The 22582-nt window shown below is 33.3% G+C and overlaps 2 protein-coding genes, 1 long non-coding RNA gene and 1 other non-coding gene across 10 annotated transcripts; 1 reads left to right on the top strand and 3 right to left on the bottom strand.

Moving 5' to 3' along the window:
• Positions 1-5476: 5476 nt before the first annotated feature.
• LOC105776933 (serine/threonine-protein kinase BLUS1) lies at positions 5477-14013 on the top strand. 7 transcript variants are annotated; one of them, XM_052622176.1, is made up of 23 exons: positions 5477-5847; positions 6265-6845; positions 6976-7230; positions 7667-7791; positions 7919-7963; positions 8078-8159; positions 8272-8340; positions 8409-8573; positions 8670-8735; positions 9144-9212; positions 9329-9472; positions 9592-9662; positions 9939-10196; positions 10481-10563; positions 10661-10731; positions 11963-12076; positions 12177-12219; positions 12304-12350; positions 12446-12472; positions 12561-12622; positions 12699-12750; positions 12918-12961; positions 13529-14013. In XM_052622176.1, exons 2-22 carry the CDS (start codon positions 6678-6680, stop codon positions 12957-12959), a joined length of 2058 nt encoding a protein of 685 aa, XP_052478136.1. In that variant the 5' UTR covers positions 5477-5847; positions 6265-6677; the 3' UTR covers positions 12960-12961; positions 13529-14013. The 7 variants fall into 7 exon arrangements, with proteins under 7 accessions (XP_052478136.1, XP_012455364.1, XP_012455363.1 ...); XM_012599910.2 differs by having other exon boundaries at positions 13437-14013; XM_012599909.2 differs by lacking the exon at positions 13529-14013 and adding an exon at positions 13058-13316.
• An 848-nt stretch (positions 14014-14861) lies between these two features.
• On the bottom strand, positions 14862-15883 carry LOC105776935 (uncharacterized). Its single transcript, XR_001128147.2, has 2 exons — positions 15482-15883; positions 14862-15367 (listed from the first exon to the last, which is right to left on the bottom strand). It is a non-coding gene; the product is annotated as an uncharacterized LOC105776935 (long non-coding RNA).
• A 631-nt stretch (positions 15884-16514) lies between these two features.
• TRNAP-UGG (transfer RNA proline (anticodon UGG)) lies at positions 16515-16586 on the bottom strand. Its single transcript has one exon. It is a non-coding gene; the product is annotated as a tRNA-Pro (tRNA).
• A 201-nt stretch (positions 16587-16787) lies between these two features.
• Positions 16788-21264, bottom strand: LOC105776449 (monodehydroascorbate reductase 4, peroxisomal). The gene is made up of 7 exons (XM_012599104.2): positions 21027-21264; positions 19637-19688; positions 19062-19142; positions 18544-18662; positions 18019-18238; positions 17791-17909; positions 16788-17669 (listed from the first exon to the last, which is right to left on the bottom strand). The coding sequence occupies exons 1-7, from the start codon at positions 21144-21146 to the stop codon at positions 16938-16940; spliced, it is 1443 nt and encodes a 480-aa protein (XP_012454558.1). The 5' UTR covers positions 21147-21264; the 3' UTR covers positions 16788-16937.
• Between the last annotated feature and the right edge of the window lie 1318 nt (positions 21265-22582).

Genomic DNA, 22582 nt, shown 5'->3' with positions numbered 1-22582 from the left:
TAGGCTCTTTTAATATTTTTTAAATGCATATGAAGCAATGCAATGCATGAATGCAAAAAAAAAAACGTTGATTCTGATTCAGTTACATTTAGAAAACTTTACTAGAAGGTAAATTTCTTTACATAAAGCAGATGCATGTACGGCCTCGCCATTATATTCCAATAAACAACATCGATCTTTTCTTCATCCGCCCGTTTAAGATAAATCCCACAAATTTCCAATATATGCCACTGCTAGCTCCCTTTTTCTTGATCATGGTCCCGATCCATCATTTACCTATCCTCGTAATGCTCATCAGCTTCTTTAAGGGAATTGGAATGTCGAAAGCTCTTAGACAATCATCTTAAATCCTCGGGCCACGAAGTAAAGTCACATACTCTTCCATCACTCTTCTTGTGTTTCTCAGAATATATTTAGGCAGCCGTATTATTTTCCACTTTATCAAGAAACCATTTTTCCATGATAAGCTTTCTATCTAGCAACTGAATATGAACCGACGCCTTTTATAATGAAATGAAATGCCATGTCATGCAATCAAAATAAAATAAAAAAGTCAGTATCATATATAAACATAGAATATAATCAAGAAATAATAAAACACCTAATCGGATATCTACTGGGATTCAGCGTAGTATACCTAAAGTGGATTCCTAAGGTTCATTATATGCGGTTCGGTTCTAAAGTAAAGGTACCCGAACCAGTAGATTCCTCGATCTTCACCCATTATAGGCTCATATAGATCAAGTTCGGTTCAGGGGGACACATTTTCCCTATAACTATACGGAGATGAAAATCTCACAAAGGCATAGGTACCGATGTATCCCGAAAGCAATCCACTATCCTATACGAAGGTGAAAACTTTACGAAAGAATAGTTTCTCACTCCCACTTAAAAGGGTAAAATCATTCCACTCATGTATAATGCAAAATAACTAAAATACTTAGATTGATTAAGCAAAAAAATGATGAATGCAAAAGGATCTTATGAATTTTTTTTTAAATTTATTTTTCGACCATAAGACAGAAATTAATCAACTTTGTGGCTCGGCTCTCTTATTTTAGTCCCCAGTGGAGTCGCCAAGCTGTCGAAACCATTTTTTATTTTGGAAAAAAAAACAAAAATTGAGAGTCGCCACCAATCTTTTATTGAGGTGTGAGTGGATCACCTAAACAATAGCTTTGGTCTACGAGTTTTAGAAAAAATGATTCGGGAGTCGGTTACGTACGAGGAAGAATTAGCACCCTCGTAACGCCCAAAATTGGTACCTAGTTAATTAATTAGTGTTTTAATGTCGAAAATTTAAAAATATGATCCTTAATAAAAACTAAAAAACGTTACTTATTAAGACTTTTATCATTTCAGAGAAAGAAAATGTCACACCCAATGCGTTAGGGCACGACATTCTATTTCCTCAAAAATAATTTAGTCCAAAATACTCTTATAATAAAAATTTAAAAGAATATTCATTTATTTAAGATTTAAGAAATAGCGGCCCAATACGTTAGGGCACAATTTCTCAAAATCCTAAACTTGGAATATTTCCTTGGTTATCATTTTTAAAAAAAATATTTGTCTCGAGAAATCAATACGTCACATCCAATACGTTAGGATACAACATATTAAATTCCCGACAACAAGCTTTTCATTTTATTTTTTGATTAATGAGCAACTCTCGATCGTTAGATTTAACGAAGAAAATCGGAACCCAATACGTTAAGGTTCAATTTCCTTGAAAATCCTAAATACGAGTATTATCTCAATTTTGAAAATTTTTGAATAAAATGATTTTGATGCTTGAATGATATCGAACATAGCCTTTTAAGCGAATAGAATGAGATAAATGATAATATACAACATGGAGCGATAATTCGTAAATAAAACATACACTAATAAATGATAAATAATAAATGAATTGAAAGAAAATACATAAACCTATTTAAGAGAGAGTTTAAAGGTAATAGATAAAATAATATGAAATCAATAATATATAGAATAAAATAATTTATTACAAATTATATATGTATATATAAAATAGTATTGTATAAAAACATTTTCATATAAATCTTTAAGACATATAAATATGTAAAGTGAATTTGAAAATATATTACAAAATAGGGATATCAAAGAATATATACAAATCATGTTGAATTTACCTAAAATATAAAAATTGTGATAAATCGAAATAATAGCAATATATATTGAATTTTAAAATAATGATACATTATAATTTTTAAAAAGGGTAATATATACATATAATTCAATAAACTTATAGCCATAATACATATAAAACGTAAAATAAAATGGAAAATACTAAGCTTAATCATTAAAATAGTATTAGATTCAAAATTAAATATATTTTTTTTAAAAATGGTGTAAGAAATCAAGCACATTGAATTAACAAAGATTTAAATTGAACTCCAAACAGAATTAAAGGGAAAAAAATGAAGGGCCTAATTAAAAGGCGTGAATAACTCATATTGCTCGAATGAGAAAATATCTCCATCATTTGAAACGCGTCACTTTATTAGGGCTAAAAAAATAAATAAAATTCGCAATGGTATCACCTTCTCCCTTTTTTAAAATTGTAAATAAGTAAATAAATAAATAAATAAATAAAAACAGTAAGCCACCTTTAAAAAACTGCCAATCATTCTCCCTTTTTTTTATTGATTTTTTTTCAATCCACAATGAAAGGAGAAGCCTCTATTTATAGTTGAGCCTCCCCAAATCCAACGGTACAGATCAATTACATCAACGGCTAAGATTAAATGGTATTTACAAATTAAATCTCTAAGATTACAAAATCATATCTTCCAAGATTGCATATCATATCCAAGATTGCATATATCATATCTAAGATTGCATATCATATCTAAGATTGGATATCCTTGAAGATTATGTTTCCATAAGCTTGTAGATGGACCTTCAACCTTTTTAAGTAATGGGCCATTCTGATCGGACCAAATGATATAATTTTGTACCGAACTTAGACTTTATTTTATTATTGTGAGCCCGGGCTAAAATTGGGTATTACATATACATTTACATTTTATAACGCATATACATTCTCTATATTATATATATATACATATTTTATATATATATTTCATTTTTATATATATTTATATACATACATATTTTTACATATATATATATAGATACATATCTTCATAGTTCATTTTATATTATATTTATACATTTATTTATATATTTTGTAAATATACATGCGCCTATCTTAAAATGCGCATATTTTTATATACTTCTATATATTATAATTTTTATAAATGTATTTATAAAATATTTACTTATATATATTTTTGTTTCATAATTTTAAAATATGTATACCTACATATTTTTTTCCATATTTTATGTACATACACATACATATATGTATTAAAATTTTCATATATTTTATAGTTTTATTGTTTCATAAAATGTCTATCTTTTTATGCCCATTTAATTACAAAAGCATTTTAATTCAACTCGTTTATTACCGTTTCTTTTACATTAGTTGTCTCGTTTTTATTTTTCTTTATTTTATTTTATTTTATTTTATCGTTTATTGGATTATTTCTCGTGCTATTCTCATTAGCATTTTAAGCATATATTTGTATATTTGTTTTCAAAAAATGTTTTTTAATTAAAGCATGAAAATCATCTTACTTCGTAAATTATTTTTAAAATATTTGGTATTCATGATTCTCGAGAAGGATTGGTCCTAACTTATTGGGCTTCAATTCTATTCGATGAATTTAGATAGCCAAGTTTTTATTTTGCAATAAAATTATACATTTCAAATTAAAGCTTATTCTCGGGAATCCAAAAATGTTGGGTCCTAACTTACTGGACATGACATTTTGTCATCTCGAAATAAGAATTTCTAAAAAAAAAAAGGCAATATTCGGTATTTGGAATTTTGAGAAATTGTGTCCTAACTTACTGAGTTTCGATTTTCTTCATTTGACCTAAATAGCCGAATATCCTTTTAAGATTTAAATGCGTGAGTTTTAAAATCAAAAGACAAACTTAATTTTGAAGATTTAAAAATATTGCGTCCTAACTCACTGGGTGTGATGTTTTATTTCTTTGAAATAAGAATGTTTTATTATTTTAATTCATTAACGAGTTATAAGTTTTCTTTTAAAATTTCTCAAATTTCGTAGACCAAAATTATTTTTAAGGTGAGCCGATCACACTCAATCAATAATCGGTGGCAGCTCCAATTTTTATTTTTTTAAAAGTCGAAAACTAATTTTTGTTTTCAAAAAAATGATTTCGACAAAAATATTATTAAACAAGAAGTTTTTAAAAAATTTTAAAGTGCTTTGAAAAAAAAATTACAAAAGTATTTTTTAGTCAAAAATAAAAATAAAAAAATTTTAATATTTGGTCTAAAATGCTTTTTAGTCCAAAAGTACTTCCGACGGAGACAAACCCAATGACATGCACGCTTTCAATGGAGCCATGCTACTGGGAAACCCCAAAGAAGACACTGAAGCCACCAAAAAATAGACCAGAACACCAACAGAGGAAAAGCCAAAACTGAAAAAAAACTTAGAAACTTGAGAATAACAATCACCAAAAACCGAATGGGTGTGATGATACCAAAGTCCGTCAAAGTTTAGGTCTAGTGAAACCCTGGAGAGGTGGTAACGTCATAACACCAAAAGAGCAGAGGGCTTCACCAAATAGAAGAAAGAAACAAAATTTATTAAAAACAGAGGCCTTAATAGAAGTTTGAATGATACGAAATAACATAGGAGAATCCATGGAGCACCAAGACATTAACAACCTGAGATCGACAAAGAAGTGAAAGGTAGGATCTTGAGTTATTATGCCCAAAAACAAACAACATGGCAAAACAGAAACGTGAGCGGCAACAACCTGAAGAGTTATTATGTCGAAAATCAATAGAAAGGAAAAACAATATGGCAAAACAGAGATGTAAGCGGTAGCCAAGAAACAAAACTTGGAAGAGATCGAATATAACTTTCTAGACAAAATTTACATCCTTCCAGTTTAGTTCTACACAATTTTATATTTTTGATTAAAAAAACCAAAATTTAAGGTAGGATCAATCATTTTTTATTAAAAAATTGAAATGAGATTAACGATTTACATTAAAACTCCTTCTTAAATATTTTTAAATTTTATAATTATTTGTACTTATTATATAGCTTTTTTCATACTTTATATAATTTTAATTAAACACATATTTTATTATTAATCGTATGTCCTATTTCTTCTGATATATAGTTGACAACTTTTTGAAAGTAGATCTTAAGTTTTCAAGACGAGATTTTGAAAAATCTCGGATATGAAGTCAAATCAAATGTCGAATGAAAATAATTGAATGGCCAGTGGAGAGATGAGTCAAACACCTTACGCTTTCCTCTCTTATGTCTTATCCTTCTCGATAAGTTACAATCCGCCGCCACAACAACGATATTTTCACCTACTAAGAGAAAATTACTAAAATCTCATCAATATCTCTTGTCCGGGTCCCACTCTAATTTCCATCGAACTTGAGCTTCCTCTTCTCTTTTTCTCCTTCTTCTTCTTTTTTTCTTTTTTACTCTGTTCTAAGCTTACAGAAAAGAAAGTATTTTCTTTGCAAACCGTGAAAGTTATTATATTCGATCCGAGAACCTGAAACTTCGAGGTCTTTTTTTTTGTTAAAAAATATTTAAATGATGGTATTTGTGGGACAATAATTGTCATCGCCGAATCGAATCGTGGTGTGTGTAAAGTGATTTCTTGTTTCATATCGTAATGAATTTTTGAAGACGAAGAAATCAAAATTTGAGGCTGAAAACTGGAAAAGAGAACTCTCGTATGAAAGAGGTGGTAGGTGGAACTTCCATTTTTTAATGCATTTTTTTATTGTGTTTTCAGATTTAGTTGTGATTTGAATCTACTGAAACCCTAGGGTTGAATGACTTTAGCTCATGTTTTTGGGAAGTTGTTTTTGAATTTATCTTTAGTTTTAGTTAAGTAGTGGAAATGTAGAAATCTTGGAGTGATTTTATTAATACTTTAATATCTGACAGTTAATTCATTTGAGTTTGCAGTGGTAGTTACCATTTTGGTGCTTTTTAAGTTTATTTTTTTTAATTTAAGCTAGAATTACAATTAAATTGCCTTTTATTCATATCTTTACTTTGTTTCCCAAAAAAAAAAATGTGTTTTTCATTGGATTGTTTGGAAAAAGTGTTTGTGCTAGTAAGAATTAACAACACTCTCTTTCTTCGGCCTTTTTTACAGGTTAAAACTACCTTCTCTTGTTATTTCCCATACATTTTGGTTATTTGCTAGTTTACACCCAAATTTCAGCTGGCTTTGGATATGACTTATTTATAGCACTTTTCTGGGTGTCCTATCTGAGAGTTTGATTACAGAGTAGTTGGTGTAATATGTAAGACTTTTTTTGTTATTTACTAGGTTTTAGGGGTTTAAACTATTTCTGAATCCGAGGAAAAGGACGTGTAAGGCAATTATCTTGATGAAGTTAGTAGCATTGAATACTGCTGTGCACTAAAGGAGAGAAGAATATGCTCCCAAATTGGAAGAAACCCCACATTGGATTGATGCTTCAATATTTAGTTGAAATATTGTTTTTGATAATTGGGATATCTAGGAGTAAAGAGGGTGGTAATTGTATGCTATAAAATGAAACAATGGAGCACCCTTTGGAGAAGCGATATCCAGTCAGCGCACAAGATTACAAGTTATACGAAGAAGTTGGAGACGGTGTCAGTACCACTGTGTTTAGAGCTTTATGCATTCCACTTAATGAGATTGTTGCTATCAAGGTTCTTGACTTGGAGAAGTGCAATAATGATCAGGTATTTATATATATATATTTTGCTTACAAATGTATCTTATTATAAGTTCCATCAACCCCCCTGCATAAAATGTTGACTTCAAACATATTATTTCTGTCATATGAATGGGATTTGTTCATGAGTGATGCAGGATGGCATCCGCAGAGAAGTGCAGACCATGAGCTTGATTGATCACCCTAATCTCTTACCAGCACACTGCTCATTCACCGCTGGTCACTGCCTTTGGGTTGTGATGCCGTACATGGCTGGGGGATCCTGCCTGCATATAATGAAATCCGCTTATCCTGAAGGTTTTGAAGAGCCTGTCATTGCTACTTTATTGCGTGAAGTTCTTAAAGCTCTTGTTTATCTTCATGCACATGGGCACATTCACAGAGATGTGAAGGTTTCTAATTGCCCCTTCTTGTTTTATTTTTATACTATTTGTTTTATTGTCTACTTCCTCGGCTAATTTATTTTCAGAGACCAGGCTGATTAGTTATTGACCATGTTTGATTAATATAGACATTGAGGTATATTATATGACAAGTAATATGAAAAGCTATGGTCGTTCTTATAATGTAATTGACAATGTGTTAGAAATGCAGGAAAATTTGCTTCTGTTCTAAATATCCAAAACCTTATGATAATAGTAGAATGCAATTGAATGTATTAGCTACTATTTGATTTTACTTATTATTGTTGTTTCTCTGACAAGGGTAATATTTGTGTTAAGTATGTGAACTGTATACAACCTGTTATCTGCCTTTGTCTGTTTTATTCCTCCTCCAGGGTTTTTTTTCTCTGTTATTCTTATCTACATTCATAACTTCTATTTGCAGGCTGGGAATATTTTAATTGATTCTAATGGTGCTGTCAAGTTGGCAGACTTTGGGGTATCAGCATGCATGTTTGATAGTGGAGACAGACAGCGTTCAAGAAATACTTTTGTTGGAACTCCTTGTTGGTATTTGTTTTGCCTTGGCCATCAACTGTCTGGGATTTTAGTTATATTGATACTTTTGTTACGAAATTTGGATTTTGAGAGTTGACAATGACTTCAATGTGTCTCCTTATCATTGCTTTTATATCAGGATGGCTCCAGAAGTTATGCAGCAACTGCATGGTTATGACTTTAAGTGAGTCAGTCACTTTTCTTATCTATACTTCTTTTCTTTTCATTTCCTTCCATTATTTTTCTTTGTTATACCTTTTTAATCATTCTGTTTCATTTTCTTCTTTCCTGTAAACAGAGCAGACATCTGGTCTTTGGGAATAACAGCTCTTGAACTTGCTCATGGCCATGCCCCATTTTCCAAGTATCCACCGATGAAAGTAAACATCTCAGTTTTCTGATTGTTAAATGAGTTTTTTATTGCATGTATTTTGTGGTTTCATTCTTTTTTTACTTCTTAGTTTGATTGTGTACTCCTATTTTTGCTGGCAGGTTTTGTTGATGACCTTGCAAAATGCTCCTCCTGGCCTTGACTACGAAAGGGACAAGAGGTTCTCAAAGGTTTGTGCTATTTGATTGTGTCCATGTCAATTTTTAATATCATTCTGATAATGTTATACTTTTGGTAGTCTTTCAAGGAGATGGTAGCTACTTGCTTGGTGAAGGACCCAAAGAAACGTCCAGCATCCGAGAAGCTTTTGAAGCACCATTTTTTTAAACATGCACGCTCCTATGATTATCTTGTTCATACCATTCTGGATGGCCTTGCTCCATTAGGTGAAAGGCTGCTAAAGGTCTCTTGCTTACCTTTATTTATTTATTTATTTCATCTGTTATTTGTTTAAGATGGGGGATTAATGTAGAATCTGATCTGGTCTCTTATATCTCAGACAAAAGAAGCTGATCTTCTTGTACAGAATAAAGCTCTCTACGAGGACAAGGAGCAATTATCACAGGTAAATACCGGAGTTCTTACATTTGTCAAAAGTAACTGATAACACTAGGTTATTTCCTGTCGTACTAGTATTTTAGGTTTTTGTATTCTAGCGCTTTGTTACTCCAACTCTTAATATTTTCTTTAAGTATCAGTGTCCAAAACACATCTTGATACAAGTATGGGGATATGACCTCTAAATACATGAAAACAACTTGGAAATTTTGAACATACCTGTATTTGGATCTCCCACTTGAGTCATAGAAACATAATTTGAGGCTATCAGCTCCACATTCATCTCAGGTTTTAAGACTAAGATAAACTATTGCAGCTACTTTTAGTTTGACGGTTAATGCCCATGTATATCTGTATGTCAAAAAATATGATAATATTATATAACTTTGGAGATGAATTCCTTTTACCTTTGCAGCAAGAGTACATAAAAGGAATCAGTGCCTGGAATTTCAACCTAGAGGACTTGAAAAGTCAGGCTGCACTTGTAAGTAGTTTTAATTTCCCATGTTGATATTTTTACTTCTATTATTTATTTGGTCGTAGTCCAAAACTGCTTTATAATCTTAATCTCTTTAGAAATGCTGACTGCTCTACCTGCAGATACAATATTATGATGATGTGTCAAATGCAGAAGATCAAGATGGAAGCATGAAGCAAATGGAAAGGTCTGATGTAGAGGGATTATCAGAAGAGAGGATGTCCCCAGAAACAGTTACTACTTCCATTGCTGCAGCTAGCCAGGAGGTATCAGTTATAACCCAAAAATGATTTCTGTATAATTAAAGTTGTTCCCTTCAATCCTTTATTGATGCGTTGGTTAGGCTCGTACTTAAAGATTTATATCCTCCTTTCACTTGTTTCAGGACAGGCTAGGTCTCCATGATTTGGAGGGTTCTCTCGCTTCATTTCCTATTCAACCTCTCCAAGCTCTCAAGTATGACATTTTTGTGCTTGCATGACCTTGCTATTGCAAACAATTCATTGTTATAACATTATAGGGAATATCATTTTTCATATTCAAAGAGATTGGGAATCTTGATAGAAGTTTAATCTTCCAATTTTATTTTTATTTTTTGTTAATATTCTTCTGCATATATTTTAAGAACATATATGGCATCTCCTGGACTAATTACTGTCCTGTTTATTGGAAAGAGGTACGCTACTGTTTGAATTGTTTTTTAGTAATTGTTTATGCATTTAATCGGTGCAGAGGCTGTTTTGACATTGGTGAAGATGATAAGGGTGCAAACGGTTCAAATGGAAAAGGTTTTACCGGATCAGAAAGTGAACAATTAATTATAAAGTCATCAAGAGCCATGGACCAAAATGCTGGAAAGAATGAGGGCGAGGATTCTAGGCAAAGTAGCTCTCTACCACGTCAGGCCATTCCAGAGTATAAAACGTTTAGTGGTTCACTAATGCCTGATAACACCTTTTCTTCTAGAAAGGTTACAGGAGATGAGGACAGGTAACTCCGAGCTGCAAACTGTTATCATTAAACATGATAGAGCTTGAGTTATCACATAGGAATCTCTTTTTCCCCATTACCAAGCTCTAGATACGAGGAGGTTTTGAATTCTATAGATTGCAAGACAAGCTGAATCCTAGATGCATGATCTATTATGCCGGGTCTTTGTTCTTTACTTGGTCATTAATTCTGTTGTTTCTATGGTTGCATTGTTGTTGCCTTTACTTGAGAAGTTTTTATGTCATAATCTATGCTAAATTGGGCTTATTGGAAATGTTCTGAAGGAACTTTCCGCAGCTTAAATTTCAATCTGACCGCAACTACAGTGGTCCATTGTATCGCCAGAGGAGAGAAACAAATAATACTGGTATTCCTGGTTTATTTTCTTCCTTTCTACTTTTTAGTTCTTATTTGTACTCTAACGAACTTGGATTTTCTTTTTTTTGCTTCTCATTATGTATCAGACAATGCATCGGAGAGTGCAGTCGTTCAGCGGGGACGCTTTAAGGTGACTTCAGCCGATCTCAGTTCTAAGGTACATTTGCAATGTTATGAGATGCTTATCTTGTGTGTTTAAAGAGACTTCAGAACCTGTTGGGTGCAATTTTATGTTTGTGCAGTAACATGGAACTTTGTTCTGATCAAGTGTTTTTACTTGAAATCAGCAGCATGGTTAGGAATATATTGCATATATCATCCATCTTATATCTTGCTAGCTGTAATAATACACTACCATGAAATTTGTCAGCGTTGATAAACATCTACGTAGTTTGGTCACCGTTTTTTGGGCATCATGTAAAATACTGCATAAACAAAAATGACATACATCTAATGCCATCAACTGTTATATTATATTGAATAAATTATACTTTTGCAAAACTGTTATGTTAATGATTCCACAGCTGACTTCTGTTTCTTTAAATATGGTTGACTTGTGGTACACATGCATTTTATTCTATTTTACTCCGACTCTTCATTTTCCTTAGTGTATCTGTGCCTGACACATTTTAGACATGAGTACAAATGTATGATCCAAGTATATGGAAAAACTTGGAAATTTTCTAGTATACCTATGTCATACACATGCTGACACTCACCCTCAAGTTTGAATATCATTGATTTCATGTGTTTGTCCTGACGGATGCATGTTATCTAATTTCAAACTGTAATTTTTTGTGGAAGGTTTATTTGCTTTGGACCTATGTTACTCAAAGTCAGGTGTGTGTCAGATATGGGTATGTAACTAACATGAGCACGGATATCCTAAGTTTTTTCATGGATTTTAAAGACCTTTGAAGATCATATCTCCATATCCATGAATCAGACACGAGTGTTGGATATGGGTAATTAAAGAAAAATGAAGTCCTAGCAGCATATCTTTCGATTAAGTATATCCACTAATATCTAGATCTATACCTCTTGGAAATTGTGATTTTTTCTTTCTGATTGCAACCCATAACTATGTTCTCTGACTCTTCATTTTGCTTGAGGCATCTGTGTCCAGCATATATTTGGGTATATGCATGGAGATATGACCCTCAAAATACTTGGAAAAAATTGAACATACCTGTGTGGAACATATACCCATATATGAAACTTACACCAAGTCCGAGTAACATAGACCCAGACAGTGCTCCTTCAAACTGTCTTCTATGGTGTCTATTTGAATGTATGTTTCAAGGTGAAAGAATAATAAGAACAGAACTTGGCAATTTATCTTTTAGGTATTGACTTTGTAACCATTGCCATTATTTTGTCTCATTCAGGGGGCTACAAACTGCATTTTTAGCCCATCTACTGGAGGTCCATCTCCAAATGTTACAGCTAGTGCAATTCTCTCATCTCTACAATACATTTTGCAACAGAACACTGTGCAAAGGGTATGTTTCATTTTATATGTCCATTCTCGTGTCATAGAGATTACCTGTTGTAAAAACAGGAAGTATGAGGTTAAATTTGATAATTGCTAATTGCTAACAGGAAGAACTTATTAGACTGATCAAATACTTGGAGCAAACTTCTGGTAATGCCTATTTTGATTGTTCGCACTTTCTGCTGCTTAATTGTGGAATTACGAGGTTAAATTTAACTTCTCTTGCTTATACAGGTAAGCTTGGAGACTTGACAGAGGTTGGCACCAATGAACTTTTGCAGGTAATTATTCAACCGTAACTTCTTATTAACCGTGTTACTTTTCTTAACTAATGTTCCATAGTGTTCACCATGTTACTTTTCTTAACCATGAACAGTTGGAGCAACATAGCATGGGGTTACTGGTTTGTGCACTCCCATGCTGAGACGTTTTCTTGGAAAGTTTGACCTTATTAAAGATTTTATTTGTCTCTGTCTTAATTGTATGTTCAGATACCACCTTCTTCTGCAAGGGAGAGAGAACTGCAATCTCTGCTGTTTCAGCTGCAACAGAGGTATTTGGTAAAGCATAAACATTATTGATTGTCTTTGTTAATGCTCATTTTACTGAACCTTTATTTCCATTGTCAGAATCGGGGACCTTGCCGGGGAATTGCAAAATCAAAAAGTAAAAAACTTGCAGGTTTGCGTGTTAAGCTTGAATATTTATTTAGTCTTGCGTGTTAAGTTCTGAAGATTAATCATGCGTACTAATTACTTGGTCATTTGTTTTGATTACCGTTAAATTATTTGTTTCTTCTATTGATGGGAAACTAGAGTTCATTTTTACTTATTATCATCACCTTGCAGTTAGAGAAACAATTACATGCTTTGGGCAACAACAAAGTTTGAAGGTGAGATGGTGCTGTTTGTTGTATTTCTAGTGTATTGCCTGGATTTTGTGATGCCATTCCTCGAATCCCAGGTAACTTACTGTAATTTATTGACAGGATATTGTACTATAGTCTACAGTCTAAGTTGTAAAAGTAGTATATTTTTAAACCAGAGATGGTTATCAATTGGCAATAAGGAAGGCTTTTAAGTAACAAGATGGATGCGAGAAGTTAGATGCCTCCTTAGCATGAAATACGCTGTCGATTCATGTATTTGTGTCGTGGTGTCTAGTATTTTTTTTCCTGTGTTGTCATGTAAATATAAACAAGATAAAAATTATAAGACACATTAAAAGTATATATTGTATGCTCGTAATCCCATCCTTCAGGCAATGAAATACAGATATCCTCAGATTTTGGTTACTTAATATTTGTATATATATTGCATCCATTGAACAGTTAACTAAGGGCTACCTCTCATACTGTATGATAGCAGCAATAGGAGCTTGCATGAATGTATTACTTCGCATGATATCTATCTGGCCGCCCCTTGGCATCGAAATGACTGACTTGAACCTACTACAACAGTACTTTGATGTAGTATAGTGCTGGGGCTGGGCTACTATCCAATTCACCTAAGATGTAGTTGTTCCACTTCTATCTGCTATTCAAAAGGCTAGACATGTTGACACCCTGTTCTCTGCATTTAAAGAAAGATTGGAGAGTTTGGATAATAGAGGGAGCGTGGAGTCTTCTACAAACCTAAATCATATTATTGACCTTGTCCTTGACAATATCAGCTCCTCCGAAGAGGCCCTTGTCCCTTCCATCATCCCCATCCCCTGGAGGGAGAGATTATACAACTCTGTTAATAGCTTGCTGTCTTGGACCTTGTTGACTCAGAGTTCCTTATAGACCCCTGTTATCAAAGGTGTTAGAGATGAAAGAGCATAAATTACTGACAAGATACATGGTCTTATGAGAAATCCTTTTTCTCCTTTCAACTTATCTCTCTTTTTATGTATTTTTGTGATAGGCTTAATGGGTATAAATTATATTGAATTTTTTTAGTATATTAATTATATTAAAAAAAATGAATTTGGTTTTATTATTATTGAACTTAAACCAAACTTAGCAACTCGAGTTGAATTCAAATATTTCACTGTTTTGCTTGAACAACTTACAAATTGTTAATTATATAAATTCGATTATTTAAATTTGGTTTTGGTATATTAATTATATAAATTCGATTATCGTAATATTTTTTTGGGTAATTAATAACAAAGTCCTGCAAAGCTGAAGGAGCTTGTACAGCTTAGAATGAAGGGCACTAGCCTAGTTAATAGGACAACAATTTATACAAGTAGGTCTGCCACCTAATCTTTCACCCCCCCTTTTTTTTCCCAGAAAATTAAGTCAAGTATTTCAATTGAGTTCCTCGAAAGATGTAATCTTCAATAGTTACATATATTCAGTACTTACGAGAGTTGCAATTAGGACTTTTTACGATCGTTTTCAATAATAACAGTGTTCCAATTAGTACAGTGAATCAAAGATGAACTAGACTTAATTGTAGAGGTTCAACCATTAAGACGGACCAAGTCCTTATTAGTTGGATCCGGCCAAAATTTGAGCACAGTTGATTTTCCCCATATATGACGATCTTGACAAGTCATCAACATTAGAGCGGTTGGTGGAGGGAAGCAAGACTTTGCATTCATCAAAGTCAACACGAATGAGTCAAAGATAGTGTTGGTGAGAAGAGAGTTTCCGAGCTAAGCATCCTAAAGTTGGTGATAAGCTTGCCAGCCTTCATCAACCAAACCATTACGGCTTTTGAGTGTTACAAGAATGAGTCAAAGACAGGAAGATCACCCTACTTACTTTTAGAATTTCAAATAAGACTTGTAAATATAATCTGTTTCCTCTTATAAAGTGTACCTCTTTATTGCATCAATAGTGAATTACAAAATCAAAGTTTTCTCTTTAATTTGTTCTTTCACAAGGTATCAGTTTAAAAACCCAAGCTCTTGATGTTGCTTTTTATTTTATGGCCTCCTCAACTGTGTCATCCATCTTGCCAAGCGTACACAATCAATTGCCTATTAAACCAGACCCCCTTTTATCTTCACTTTTGAAGGGCATTGGTTGTAGTGTGCCAGCATCCTGAGACCTTTTTTCATCAATATTCTACGACTTCCAGACCTTATTTATTTAATTATTTATTGTGATGCCTCCTCCCTTTATTTTTTTAAGGAATGAGGTGTTCCCTTTATGAATATTTTCAGGTATCCCCTCCTTACAGTTGCTTTAATGGCATCCATCAAGTGAAGGTAGTCGTTTGTGTTGTGACCTATATTATTGTGATACAATCTCTCAACCGTAGACTTCTTTCTTTAATGACAAGAGCACGTGAGTTTAAGTATACTGAAATGCATTTATACTTCAATTTAAGAGTTGAGTAAGAATTATAAATAATTCTGGTATTATATTAATAATAATAATAATAAAGAATGTAACGAAGAATGGCATAGATGATACCTTTTTAAATATTCCGAGCATCGATAGTTTTGATACCTTATTGTGGCCGTATTTTTCCTCCATTCAGCAGCGCGAAGGTTTGGTTGCCCCTCTAAGTTAGGACTATGTTGACGTCTTTAAGAGGTCCCAAGAAGATTCTTCTTCTTTCCTGGGTTGCTTTTAGTCCTTCCTGGAATTGAGTCATTTTAGATTATACTGTTAGAAATCTTCTCTCACTCCTAGATCTCAACAATACCCTTGACAATATATTAAGGTGGTGGAAGAAAATTGTAAAGTATAATTGTTATTTTATCGCTGAAATTATGAAAAGGATAGATAATAAGTTTTTAGAATATTATTTTGATTTTGATGTTTGGGTCCACCTTGTTGGTGTTGATAATGGATAGCATATTAATTTTTTTGTTCTTGACAATAGCTCCCTAAGGGGAGAGATATAACTTTTTGTTAAGTTCCCATCTATGCAGTTAATTATTATAACAATTAAGTTACATAAAATATTGGGTAGACTACTTTTGTGGTTCACATCATTTATAAGGTTGGAGGTATAGGAAGTTGAGACAATGTTTGTGCTAGAAGCAACCCAAGTTCTTCTATATGTTGATGGAATGTATTTATAAAGTGAGATTGGCTTGGTATAGGTCTCAATCTTCAAACACTCTACTCAATAGGTGCAGATTATTAGCTATGATCACTATTGAAACCAACTTGACGTGATTAAGTAAAATAATGCCAAAGCTATGATGAGATGCTTTTTCTTCAAATATTTTTTTGAAATTGCATAAATTGTACATGATATTTAGTGAGATTAGGACTACCAAATCTTCATGTTGTTGAGTGATACGGCGAAAATCAAAGTTAGGTTAGGTATAAAAGTGAACTTATTTTTCAGAAAGCAAAGGAGCTGAACTTGAAGCTCGAATCTAGCTTTAGCTTTAAAATGAAACTCAACCTCCGGTTCGATCGACCGACCCCTTGTTGAAGCTGTTTCTGTTTGTTGGCAATTGAAAAATATGTATATCCAACAGGGAAAACAGGGGCGTTCCGAGAATCGAACTCGGGACCTCTCGCACCCAAAGCGAGAATCATACCACTAGACCAAACGCCCCGATTGACCCATTTTCTTACTATATTTACAATATGATAGTTCATTTGACTACATATAAATACGTACGCGGAGTCAAATTTTAGAAACACCATATAAATTAATGCATAATATGCATATATTTAATAAATAAATGTAAGATGTTTAGACAGATGCCGCCATATAGTTGTTTACTTTTCATGAAAAATTTAATATATTCAAGAATTTTGATGGAAAATATGATGTTGTATTGAGTAATACTAATTTTGAGCTATCGAGTGAGTTCGACGACAAATCATCACATATCCAGTATTTCAACAACACTTTTATTGTATCACTGCTACAACAATGGTGTTTTACATGGATGATGATTTCTCACCACCTTCGACGTCTCCTCCCGTACCAATATGCAAATCCAGCTATTGATGCTGCCAGAACAACTCCCGCTGCCGCATACCAAGCATACATCGGTTTTTCCAAAACAAGGCCAGAAGTAGAATGGCTGACTTCAATGGGTAGTGCCGGCTGTGGTTTCTTGCTAATTGTCAATGCGAAGTTTAGGCCCTGCTGTCCCAACTCAGCCAGATCTTCAACCGGCGGTTTGAGACTTGTGGCTTTCGCTATGGCTTCGTACTCCTCTTTGGTTCCCCCTTCAAGGAAAGACCCAACAAGATGACCCTTGCTTATCCAGTAAGCCCCAAAGGTACCACTCAAGTAATCCCCGAAATGTACTGCCTCTCCTACATTGTCCCCGTAAAACTGCCAAGACAATCCAAAGACTCTGGAATAGAAGAATGGGAGGTAGTCAAACTCGCCTGATTTCTTGGGTTCCATTATGGCAGCAACAGCATGTTTAGCAGATTTTCGGGCTGAATCAACATGCTCCAGTCTGCGAGTTTCACCAAATAGTTTGACTGGAAATGCTGCAACATCTCCAACTGCATAAACTGAGTCGTTGCTTGTTTGCATCTTCCCATTCACCTTGATCCCACCTTTTTCAAGTGTTAGTTGGCCTTCAAAAAGGCTCGTGTTTGGGCGTATTCCGATTCCAACCACGACCAAGTCTGCAGGTAGCTGACTTCCATCTCTAAGATTAACAGCCATAACCTGAAAAGCAATAAACATCAGGTTCCACTCCAAAATGTGATGCAACTTTTAGTAATAATCCAGCTACTATAATATTCTACGGCAAAAGAAATTCAACTTTAAGCATATTAAGATAATTTACCTTTCCACTAGAATCAAATTCAAACGACGTCAAGACAGTTCCTTTGACGAACTTAACTCCTTTAGCTTGATAATATTCCTCATAATAGTTTGCAATCTTCGGTGTAAACAATCGAGCCACTGCCACATCAAAAAAGGATTATGATTTACTTAAACATACTCTTTATGGTCCAGAAGCTTGAAAACAAGAACGAGATCAAGAAAAGAACACATCACTATGGACACTCACTACAATGTACTTCGGGAAAAACCAAGGTTACATTTATTTTATTGATCGCCAAAGATGCTGCGCATTCCATTCCAATGTACCCACCACCAATTACTACAGCGTTTCCACTGGAACAAGATTGCATCACATTAACAAGACCGTTTGCATCTGCTAAATCTCGTAAGTAACATACATTTTCAGCTTCTGATCCATCCACTCCAAATTCTTCAAGCTTCAAAGCCTACATTTAACACAAGAATAGAAGAACCAAATTAAGCCAGAAAAGTGGACACATTATCCACGAGAAAAATATCGGCACTCTACAATGCAAAGAATCATAAATTGTGCCAATAACGAGATAAACTCCAAAATTGACCATTGTGTTAACTCCTCCTGTTGAGTCTGATACAAATACCGTCCTTTATAGAAAAATATTTTTCTTGTTTTAAGCGAAGTTATTCTCATTTTTCTGAGAGGAGTAACAAACATATTGAACAAACAATGTGAGAGAAGGTCATAGGTGATTTAAAAGGTCAGTTTCAATACCCGAGCTCCTGTGGCAATGAGAAGGATCTTGTAACTTATCGTCTCTCCTGTTGCTGTCAATAGCTTCTTACGTCTGACATCAACAGACTTAACTCGAGTTCCAAGGACCAATTCAATCCCTAAAAAATGTGAAAACAATTTCTTTAGAAGAGAGAAAGTTCTAGTAGAATTTTGAAAGGTTTACTTTTCTTTCTTTGACTGCATATATGAACAGAAGGAAATATGACTACTAATAGGTTCATCTGTACTTTCAATTGATGTTAGTAGGACTCAGGGATCAGTGTCAAACTTGGGTATCTTCAGTTTTCCAAGTTTTTACATAAATTTGGAGAATCGTGCCCCCGAACCTATCCCCAAATATGTGTCGGACAGGTACGTCAAGAAAAATAGACTAACATAGCTTTCAATGATGATTTGAGATACATTTATATGTCAAACCAGAAAGTGACCGACAATCTTGCAATGAAGCATTGAGCAATCATTGAAGTAAAAGGAGTATGCTGTGAGAAAATATTTACCATGTTCCTTGTACCATTTAGGAGTTAACCTTTCCTCATTAGCACCAACGCATGTGTGGAATGATGGAAGGCGAGCAGGAGCTGCAGATTAATGCAAAATTTATCAACAAAAACCATAGAATATCAGGATAAGTGACGACCAAAAACACGTCTTTCTACTAAGATTCAAATTATCAGATTAATTCCACAAAAACAGGTTAGAAAATAGGCAAGAAACCAATGCCCACCCTGAACTCTACCACTACCAAAAAGCTACAAGTTGTTGGTTATCGGCCACTTTACTAGGTATTCTATCCCTATTATTAGTAACAACATTTTATAATTACAACTACAACTCAATGAACAAGACAAAGAGATACAGAACAGCTCTAGAGTATAAACAAGATATATTGTACTATTATCAGTAATTACCACCAAACAAATTCATCCGAAATGTCATATTAAATTCATTCTCTTCACTACTCTTGTTTCTTCAATCTTCTTCTGAGTGAAAGACCGGCATGGAAAATTGAATGAACCCAAAAAGAAAGTAAGAAACAACATATATTGAGTGAACAATTGAAAATGTTTCTTACATTCGGGAAGTAAAAAGCCTTTGCTTAAAGCAGGCCTCTCATATGGGGCAACCTGCCAAAAAAAACCCGTAATCCTTTACTAATATTGACATATTAAGGAATAAAAATACGAAGTACTCAAAAATTATAACATAACTACAAATCTGAATGATAAATAGGCATTAGTAATGAAACATGAACTAAGAAGAGAAGATAGCCTCTTGCAATGCATAAAGCCACACCCTTAAGATTTCCTTAATTACAGATGACTTAAGTTCATAAAATGCGTTAGTGTCCAGTATGTATCAGAAAACTTCCTATGTCAAACCTACAGTAGAAAAAAGTTTGATCAGGTATGTGAACTTTCAATCCATCCATCAAGTAATCTAACCCTTAACACCGACAATGAGAAATGCTTGGTCATCCACTGATAAAATTTGACAAGAGGCTGCCATGTATCATACATACTTTTTTTTTGAAAAATAAAACCAAAAACAGGTTTCTTTTATTTAAAAAATTTTCCTTCTTTTCTTTTTTTTGTCTTCTCTCATTTCCTGTTGCCCCACCCTCTGCACCTTTTATGGCCGGATCAGAATTTAATAGGATAAAGAACAAATCAAAACTTTCTTTAACGGTGTTAAGGATAGAGCTAACATAACAAAAGGACACAAAGTTCAGATGATTGATTAAGCATCCCCATAGTATAGGCTATGCTGCTCCAACTCTTCATTTTACCTAAAGTACCTGTGTTTGGAACAATCATATTCGATATATATATTCGAACACAGATGGTATGGTTTTCCAAATATACGAAAAAACCTAACAAATAGAGTTGAGTACCCGTGTCGGACAGAAATCCCTATTATATCTATTACTCAACACCAAGTCCAAGTAACACAGAGTATTAAGTGTATAACATTATCCATGGCATGCACTACAAAGAATTGGGGAGCATAAACCTCTCTTAACTACATATTTGACTGCCCAAATTCCATACATTTTCCAACTTCCAATACATGAGCCTAATTTTAGAAAATTCAAACTTCTTTCGGTAAAAGCAACCATATCCTAATTCACTTCTACACTCTAATTCTCCAAAATCAATTCAATTCAGCTTTGAAACATATCAAATATGCAAACAAGACACCGTTTTTCAGTTTTCACCAAATCATAAAAAAATCAAACGATACAGCAAGAATAAGTGTTGTAGTACCAAAAAAAAGGAAGAATCAGAATTCAAAACAAAACCAGAAAGACTTCAAGCAAACAAAGAACATAGATAACAGAGGCACCGAATTCAACAAACAGTAAATACCCAACATAGAGAAAAAGAAAATGAAGTGAAATATAAAGTTGAAAAGGAAAAACAAATTTAGAAAACTAGATTGAATTCTTAATTAAAAAAACTCACAGGTTCTTCAGAAATAATGCAAAGTTCACCAGGAGAAACCCCTTTTCTCGTAAATTCAAGAGCTGCATATCCAGCTGCTACACCTCCTCCAAGAATTACATACACAAACGCTCTTCCCATTAATTATCCGAGAAAATACGCCTTTTCTTTTCTATGTTTAAAGAAATTTTCGGTTTTTCTCGAAGGTGTTTGGCTTTTTCAGGCAAAACTCCAACGAGAAATGAAGAAAATAAAATTTTTGTTTAAAATTTAATATTCGAAAAGAAGGGTTTATTTACGACATTGTCCTTATTTAAATCTTGTGGGACTTGTTACAATGTGATCTCACCGAACGAGATCAGCACCGTTGGCTGACATGAGCATGTGGGACCGTCTTGGATTAGTGACACGTGTAGCCTTCGGTTTCTGTGCCTTGAAGGGGTTGTGTTGTGAGACCCAGTTATGTGGTGGATGTTGCTAATAAGATGTTGCCACGTGGTAGAAGAAGTGGTAGGTTGTGAAAATGAGGAGAAAAAAATCAATTTGGAAAAATAAAATAAATTTAATTGATAATGTTAGGAGACCAAGTTGAGGAATGTGGATGAGTTTCTTCATATCTCTCAACCGCAAAACCTTTTTTTTATTATCTTCTTTTAAGTTTCCATAATAAAATTAAATATTTATTATTAAATATGCTAATTTAGAAAATTTTATTAAAATTTGAAACCTCAATAGTGGCAAAAATAAATATGAGAAAAAATTTAATGATATTTTCAAACTTGTTAATATTGTATTAGTTGATGAATAGTTTTTCTTTCTAATATTGATGCTTATAATATTTATCTATATTAATATATACGTATAGAAATATATCTCAATTATAATATAAACATATTTATATGCAAATATAAAAGTTAAATTATTAATTATGTTCATTAGCTTAATTTATTGATTTTATTTTTAACATAATTATAAAAGAACAAAAATGGTCCAGATAAAATTTATTAAAAATTAATTTAAAATATTAAAATCTTGTATCACCGATGTAGACCAATATTAGCTTAAATGGACTGGAATGTTAGCATAAATAACGATTTACAATATAGAGCAGCGAAAAATATCGAACATAAATACCTCGAGTCATTGCTTGAACCAAATGCCTAAACCTGAATGTTATAACACCACTGTCGAGCATGTCAAACTGCCGTCGAGAACGTCGATTTTATCCGTACTAAAAACTAAAAACCGCCAAAGTCTTCTAAGCACTCGAAAACCTCACTAAATGGTATATATAATTCCCTATCTTTGAAATAATTTTTTTTGTGCCTAAGGACCTTATGCTAGTTAGTATTTATAGTGGCAGTTGCCCATAAAAAACCATCAATTACACATCCCAATATCACACATACAAAAGTGTGGAAGTAGAGAGTAGCAAAATGTGGGAATAACCCCACGAACCAAAGCAGTTCCAACATTCTCCCACTTGGTTCATATTGCCCATGAATACTTAAAGTCGAAACATAATGCACAAATCATGGTGATATTTTCTCTTAGAATTTGAGTAATATCTTCCTTGT

Source organism: Gossypium raimondii, chromosome 10 (genome assembly GCF_025698545.1).
Source record: "Gossypium raimondii isolate GPD5lz chromosome 10, ASM2569854v1, whole genome shotgun sequence".
NCBI classification, from domain to species: domain Eukaryota; kingdom Viridiplantae; phylum Streptophyta; class Magnoliopsida; order Malvales; family Malvaceae; genus Gossypium; species Gossypium raimondii.
The sequence above is the reverse complement of the archived record's forward strand: the minus strand, read 5'-3'. Positions and strand labels throughout refer to the sequence as shown.